The sequence below is a fragment of the Amblyraja radiata genome, chromosome 25 (assembly GCF_010909765.2).
Source record: "Amblyraja radiata isolate CabotCenter1 chromosome 25, sAmbRad1.1.pri, whole genome shotgun sequence".
Lineage (NCBI taxonomy): Eukaryota > Metazoa > Chordata > Chondrichthyes > Rajiformes > Rajidae > Amblyraja > Amblyraja radiata.
In genome coordinates, this window is record NC_045980.1 from 593,033 (window position 1) to 601,072 (window position 8,040).

Below are 8,040 nucleotides of genomic sequence, written 5' to 3' on the forward strand. Positions count from 1 at the left end.
AGCTGGGGGAAATGTAATGTCTGAACAGGCGGCCGACAGGGTTAACTAATAAGAAAAAAGATGATCATAACTACATGCCTGAACAATGGATGATATATCACTTAAATGCAATTGTTTTCAGTTGTGTGGAGAGACCTGTATATTGAAGATGCTTTTTGCCTCTAATATGTCAATTTACCTTAAATATAGAAGAGCTTATTAAAATCTTCTTACAAAGACCATTAAGTATTTTCTTTCTATCCTCTTTTGGACCCGAGGCATAGCAGAGCTGCCAATTCTCACGAAGAGGTAAGAGAGGGAGAGAGGGAAGGGAGAGGGAGGGGAGGGAGATCGAGAGAAGAGAGAGAGAGAGAGAGAGAGAGAGAGAGAGAGAGAGAGAGAGAGAGAGAGAGAGAAGAAAGGGAGAGAGAGAGATCGAGAGAAGAGAGGGGAGAGAGAGATCGAGAGAAAAGAGGGGAGCGAGAGATCGAGAGAAGAGAGGGGAGAGAGAGATCGAAAGAGAGGGGAGAGAGAGATCGAGAGAAGAGAGGGAGAAGGGGGGAGAGGGAGATGGGGGGAGAGGGAGAAGGGGGAGAGGGAGAAGGGGAAAAGGGGGAGAGGGAGAAGAGGGGAGAGGGAGAAGGGGGACAGGGAGAAGGGGGAGAGGGAGTGGAACGATAGCACATTATAACGCGCAGCCGTCCCATTCCGACCAAAGATTATAGAGCAGAGCTCCTCTCGTATCTTTGATTGCGGCCGCCGCCGCCGAACCCCCCGGCCCACCATTGCACCCAAAGATGATAGAGCAGAGTTGTATAATATTCACGGCGGGCTTGTCATCTTTGCTTGTGATGTATCGACAATTCGAGGGTTATAACTGGTAACAGCCGCCGCGTTCTCGGACTTGAATCTGAGCTCGAAAAATCTCGTGGTCACTGGGCCCAATGTGTCCCGCGGGCCATATTTTGGAGACCAATCGCTTACAAGAACAAAACCAAAAACGTACAGAAGTGTTAAAATTGTCTTTATTATTATGGTAAGTAAAGATCTATTAAAAATAAGTCTAATAACTTTCTAATGTACCGACAAACCTAGTTTCCCAATGGCCGTTGATGGGAGAACAGAAAATAATATTTTCACGACAGAATATCGACTGAAAATAATAATAATATTTTCTCACCTTTCTTTTTTATTGGGGAACCTAAAGAATGACAGATCTGGTCGTTTAGATTTACGATTAGAACAATTGATAGCAGAGCAGTGATGTGAATATTTAGATCAAAGATCTCTGCTATAAGATCTTTGATTTAGATAAGGACGCCATGACAGTGTGGGGGAAGCCCAATAAAATGCCTCAAAAAATGGCGTCGACAATCACACACGTCATACTACGCGTTTTTCGAGGAGTGGTCTATCTTGCTCTGCTATAAGATCTTTGGGCACAACTTCTGCCGCTCCTGTGTCACACAGAGTGGGGACAAGGAGGGGAGAAACGCCTGCCCGGAATGTAGAGAGAAGTTTGTGGACCGCACCCTCAAGGTGAATTGGGCCTTGGCGAGACTGTCTGAGAAGGCTCGAACATTGAGCCTGAATCGGACAGAGAAGGAAAGTAAATGTCAGTGCGAGAAACATCAGGAAGAACTGAAGCTGTTTTGTGAAACAGACAAGAAAGCGAGTTGTGTGATTTGTCGCGATGCGCGGGAACACAAGTCTCACAGCTTCACACCGATAGAAGAAGCTGTTGAAATCTACAAGGTAAAAGCAAACCGATATTGATCACATAATTGTGTCATGTTTTGTTTATTTCCTGACATTATTATTCTCTGATCTGAAACCCAACTCCAGGATCAGGTGAAATCTACCTTCGAATCTCTCACAAAAAATAAATCAGAGATCGAGCAAATGGAGCAGCAACAGAAAGAGAAGATTTATGTTGTTCTGGTGAGGTTTTCTAATTTCGATTTCCTGATCTTGTGCAGTTTTCATCAATGTGATGGGTGTAACGTTAATAATAATAATAATAATGGATGGGATTTATATAGCGCCTTTCTAGATACTCAAGGCGCTTTACATCGCATTATTCATTCACTCCTCAGTCACACTCGGTGGTGAGAACATCTCTCTACAGCACAAGAGCCGAGGGTTGGAGCTGTAGAGATAGAGACTGGGCGGGCAGGTACTGACTGTAGGTAGAGTGGATGTGGAAAGAATGTTTCCACTGGCGGAACTGTATGACCAGAGGTTATAGCCTCAGAATTAAAGGGCGCTCTTTTAGAAAGGAGGTGAAGAGAAACTTAGAAAATCAGTCACGATGGCGCAGCGATAGAGTTGCTGCCTTACAGCGAATGCAGCGCCGGAGACCCGGGTTGGATCCCGACTACGGGTTCTGTCCGTACGGAGTTTGTACGTTCTCCCCGTGACCTTTTCTCCGAGATCTTCGGTTTCCTCCCACACTCCGAAGACGTACAGGTTTGTAGGTTAATTGACTTGGTAAATGTAAACATTGTTAATGTGTGGGGGTTACTGGTCGGCGCGGACCCGGTGGGCCGAAGGGCCTGTTTTCGCGTTGTATCTCTTAACTAAAAAAAAACTAAACATATTTTGTCAGAGGGTAATTAATCTATGCAACTCATTGGACATGTTGGGCCAAATGGCTTATTTCTGTACCCCATGCCACAAGGTTGATTGGCCGACAACCCCCTTGCATATTATTAGGAAACACAATACAATGACATTATATATTGATCTTCACCTTTCATTTCACAGGAAGAGTCACACAACCTTCAGTCACATATCACATCCCAGTTTGCTGAACTGCACCAGATTTTCACTGAGAAAGAGCGGCGTGTACTCGCAGATATCCGGGAAGAAGAGATGAAAATTCGGAACGCAATGGAGAAAAGGCTTCAAGAGATTCAAGCAAATTTAAATTCCATCCAAAAGGAACTCTCAACGTTGCAGGAACAGATAGATCAAAAAGACAACGGGATATTTCTGAAGGTGAGGGGTTACACTACAGTTAGGCGAAGTGAAACTGCACAGTCACAACATGGTGGGTGACATTTCGCAAATTAATGCATCATTTACCAGTAATTCAGAGCTGGGTCAATGTTCCGTCTGTTCCAGCGATGTGCTGCTGTTATTCCCAAACTAAATGGCATCCTGCATAAATTATGGGATCTCAGGACAGGCTGCAAACTCCTTGAGAAAGAGTCGCTGTGATCTTGTCACTGAGTTCGTGAACGTGTAATGTTTCCCCAAAAAGTAGGAAAATCTGCAGGAATCATAAGACCACGGGGAAAGTCTTCTGTATGGTTAGCATTAGAAGTAAAGGAGTTTGTCGTGTTAGAACATCCCCGTGAAGGCAGTCTAATGATTTTAGCCTAGGATACTCATTGGAATTTGTCCTCCTTAACACCACTTAATTGGACCTGTTCAACCCCCAGTTATCCTTTTGCTCTCAAAGGGGAATATTCTCCCCCGGTTATTCTTCTGCTGGTAATATACTTGTAGATCTTGTAGAGGGGTTGGTCACAATTATCCAAGCCACGTCGAGAGCATTTTGCCTAGTCCTTAACCATGATGTTACAGCATTGGAGGCAACACAAAACGGAATCACTGGGATAATTGCAGGATGAGGGGCTTGTCTCATCAGCAGGGTTTATCGAGGTTGGATCGATATACTCTCTCGGTTTAAAAGAATGAAGTCATTTTACCATTGTCCCCAAGGTCCACGACTGGATAGAGAACAGTGAATCTCTGGAATTCTCCATCCCAGAGCCTTTGGGGATTGAAACTGTCAACAGTATTTGAACCAGAGGGAGAGACAATTTTTTTTCAATTCCAGGAATTGAACTTGAGGGGAATGGGGAAAAAGGGAGAGTTCTGTCCTGGGCAAGATTAGCTATGACCACATTGTGGGGCTTAACATTAACCTAGAACGTGTCATCCATTAATTGAACTTGCAGGGAATGGGGCAAACAGGGGAGAATCTCTTGTTCTTATCCTGCTTCACCTTCAATGTATCTCCAACATTGACTTCGGCCACTTTTGTGCAATTGAGTTCCACGTTCCCTTTGCAGCATGACTAATGGGATTTATTAAAGGCCATCACATATTTCATCTTTGAATTTTGGTCACCCTAAATGTAGCAATATTATGTGTCCTCCCCACCCATTTAAATCCACAGATAATCTTAAATCACCCCATCCCTTCATTCCCTGGCATCTTCTTCAGATAACACCCACCACCTTTTCATTCTTGCCCGTAACTTGCACCCTCTCAATGATGGGATCATTTTCATGTACGTTCCCCCCCGTGGTTCTTTGTCCCGACGGAAATATCCCTTATATGTCTGTGTGGCTGCCGCAATAAGAGTTGGTTAATATGAATCGTGTGGCAATTTGCGTGCTATTTCTGCTGTCGGGATGTGGATGTTCTGTCTGTTATTCAGATGTGTGTCTTATTTCTTTCAGGAGGTAGTTGGTCAGAGAAGGAGGTAGGACACGCTCTTCATTGAAACGCTGTATGTTTTGTAGAACAGCTCCGAAATTGTGGAAGCTCGGATTCTAACCAGCTGTTAAATATTTGCAGGATTAGTGATGATATTCGTTCATTGTCAGTGACAGATGGTGCCTTGCCGATTGAAAAGATTAATCACCACTTTGTGTCGAACACGTTGTGGAGAGAAACTTGCGCCATTCAGCGAGGTAAAACATGTTCAGTTTCCATTCTTCTCATTGATTACACCTTTAAGTACCACAAATGCAAAGAGTACGCAGTAATTGTAGTCACCTCCGCCTCTGGCATCTCGTTCTATCTCTCTACCATCCACTGTCTGAAAACATTGACCTTCAATGCCTTTTCCAACTTTACCATCTCACCTTAAACTAATGCCCTCAATCTTTAGATTTTAGATGATTCAGTCTTCCATTCTTCAGCCCATTAGACCTGCTAATTAAGATCACATTTCATCTCAGGTCACCTTCTTCACTGTCCATGACGCCACCAATCACAGTGTCCTCCACAAGCCCACTAACATGCCACCCACATATTCATACAAAGCGTTCGTACAAATAACGACCAACAATGGAGATAGAGTCGAGCTCCATGACGCACCCTTTGCGAGAGCCTCCAGTCTGAAAAGCATTCCTCCACCAACCCTCTGTCTCCTGCCTTCAGGCCACGGTTATGCTCCATTGTGTAAATCTTCTTGGATTCGACCAGATCCAAACATCCAGACCACGTACCACGCAGACGGTTGAAGTTGTTTCTCCAACATAGCTGTAAATATCTGGAATTGTGTGACGTCATTGATGGTGACGGGCCAGATTTTTGGGTATAGGTGAAGGGAAAATAGTTGGATATTGGAAAGATCATTAAACTGAGGGTGATGGGGAAGTCACACTGAAGAGGAACTGGAGCCAACTTCGGTCATTCAGTGCTCTTGGAGCCAGAGAGCCATGGTTGTACATTACATAGTTAGGCTCTTCGACGCATTGCGTCCATGACCACCTTTATTCCCAGCCATTCTAATCCCATTTGGCCACATTAGAAACATATTATTCTACACCCCAGGTACCCAAAATTGCTGGGGAAACTCAGCGGGTGCAGCAGCATCTATGGAGCGAAGGAAATAGGCGACGTTTCGGGCCGAAACCCTTCTTCAGACTGATGGGGGGTGGGGAAAGAAAGAAGGAAAAAGGGAGGAGGAGGAGGAGCCCGAGGGCGGGCGGATGGGAGGGTGGGAGGAGACAGCTGGAGGGTGAAGGAAGGGGAGGAGACAGCACAGGCTAGCCAAATTGGGGGAATTCAATGTTGATGCCATAAGGACGCAAGGACCCCAGACGGAATATGAGGTGCTGTTCCTCCAATTTCCGCTGTTGCTCACTCTGGCAATGGAGGAGACCCAGGACAGAGAGGTCGGATTGGGAATGGGAGGGGGAGTTGAAGTGCTGAGCCACCGGGAGGTCAGGTAGGTTATTGCGGACTGAGCGGAGGTGTTCGGCGAAACGGTCGCCCAACCTACGCTTGGTCTCACCGATGTAAATCAGCTGACATCTAGAGCAGCGGATGCAGTAGATGAGGTTGGAGGAGATACAGGTGAACCTTTGTCGCACCTTGTCCCAAGCAGTCGTTCCAGGTGCGACAAAGGTTCACCTGTATCTCCTCCAACCTCATCTACTGCATCCGCTGCTCTAGATGTCAGCTGATTTACATCGGTGAGACCAAGCGTAGGTGTCCCAAGCAGTCGTTCCAGGTGCGACAAAGGGTCGTGTCCAGGGAACGGTGTCAGGAGCGGCTCTCAGGGGCTGAGGGGCAGAAACCCGGTGGACAACAGGTCCGCGCTGAATGAACGGCTCCCATTTAATCCCCAAATTCCGCGTCGTAAAACCCCAGTGAGCGCGGAAATAAAACCAGGGGGAATGTAAATGTGGGAAGAATGAAATAAACAGCAACTGAAATCAGAGCTGTCTGTCGATCCGTTCATTTTAACGCTCCTCTGACCACCTCATCCCAGCCTATAAGCCCCTGCTGATCAGAGAGAAACCCATTGTGAAGCAGGTTAGAGTCTGGTCTGAGGGAGCTACAGAAGCACTCCAGGACTGCTTTGAGTGCACGGACTGGGACATGTTCAGGACAGCAGCCACTCACAACCAAAACATCAATGTGGATGAGTATGCCATGTCTGTGTCGGGATACATACAGAAGTGCATGGAGGACGTCACTGTCATCAGGAACATCACAACCCGGGCCAACCACAAACCTTGGATTACTGCAGAGGTGCGTGCTATGCGGAAAGCACGAAATGCGGCTTTTAAATCTGGTGATTTGGGGGCTCTGAGAACAGCGAGAGCCAACCTCAACCGCGAAATTAGGAAAGCAAAGCGCGCCCACGGACAGAAAATCCAGGGTTTCTTCCAGGATGATACCAACACCAGGAACATGTGGGAAGGCATCCGGGCCATAACAAACTACAAGGCCCCTCAGATGTCTTGTAAGGACGACACAGGCTTTCTAAATGAACTAAATAATCATTTCGGCAGGTTTGAGGCACTGAACACCACTACAGTGAGGAAATTAGAGCCACAACCAGGAGAACAGACACTGTCTTTTGAAACTGCTGAAGTCCGCAGAATCCTGGAGGGCATTGACCAGCGAAAGGCAGCCGGACCGGATAACATACCGGGGCGTCTGCTTAGGGGATGTGCCGACCAGCTGGCTCTGGTTCTGACAGATATTTTTAACATCTCCCTGAACCAGGCCATTGTTCCATCATGTTTCAAGACAGCCACCATCATACCAGTTCCCAAAAAGTCTACAATAACCTGCCTGAATGATTACCGCCCCGTAGCACTCACATCAATAATAATGAAGTGCTTTGAGAGGCTTATTAAGCAGCACATGGTCTCTAAGCTCCCCTCCAGTTTTGACCCGTTCCAGTTTGCTTATCGCCCGAACCGCTCCACAGAGGATGCTATCTCCTCTGCAGTCCACCTGAGCCTACAACACCTGGAGGAGAGGAACACCCACGTGCGGATGCTGTTTGTTGATTTCAGCTCAGCATTTAACACGATAATCCCCCAGCATCTGGTGAGCAAACTGGCACCCCTAGGATTCAATACCATACTATGCAACTGGATCCTGGATTTCCTTTCTGAAATACCCCAGTCTGTGCGGGTGGGGAAGAACACCTCCTCGGTCATCACACTGAGCACCGGCTCCCCTCAGGGCTGTGTCCTGAGTCCGCTGCTCTTTACATTGATGACACATGACTGTGTCGCCAGGTCCACTACTAACCATATCATCAAATACGCGGATGACACAACAGTAGTGGGCCTCATCCGCAATAACGACGACCAGGCATATAGAGAGGAGGTGGAACAGCTGGTGAGCTGGTGCAGCAGGAACAACCTTCTCCAAAATGTGAACAAAACCAAGGAGATTGTCGTCGATTTCAGAAGGAAAATTCAGCCCAGTCACACTCCACTATGCATCAACAACTCAGCAGTGGAGCAGGTGAAAAGCATCAAGTTCCTGGGGGTGCATATAACGGACACC

At 46.7% G+C, this 8,040-nt stretch overlaps 1 protein-coding gene across 1 annotated transcript; it reads left to right on the top strand.

Moving 5' to 3' along the window:
- The first annotated feature begins 1,418 nt into the window (after positions 1 to 1,418).
- Positions 1,419 to 4,964, top strand: LOC116987221 (E3 ubiquitin-protein ligase TRIM69-like). Its single transcript, XM_033043084.1, has 5 exons — positions 1,419 to 1,734; positions 1,825 to 1,920; positions 2,746 to 2,979; positions 4,455 to 4,477; positions 4,573 to 4,964. Exons 2-5 carry the CDS (start codon positions 1,882 to 1,884, stop codon positions 4,865 to 4,867), a joined length of 591 nt encoding a protein of 196 aa, XP_032898975.1. The 5' UTR covers positions 1,419 to 1,734; positions 1,825 to 1,881; the 3' UTR covers positions 4,868 to 4,964.
- The last annotated feature ends 3,076 nt before the right edge of the window (positions 4,965 to 8,040 follow it).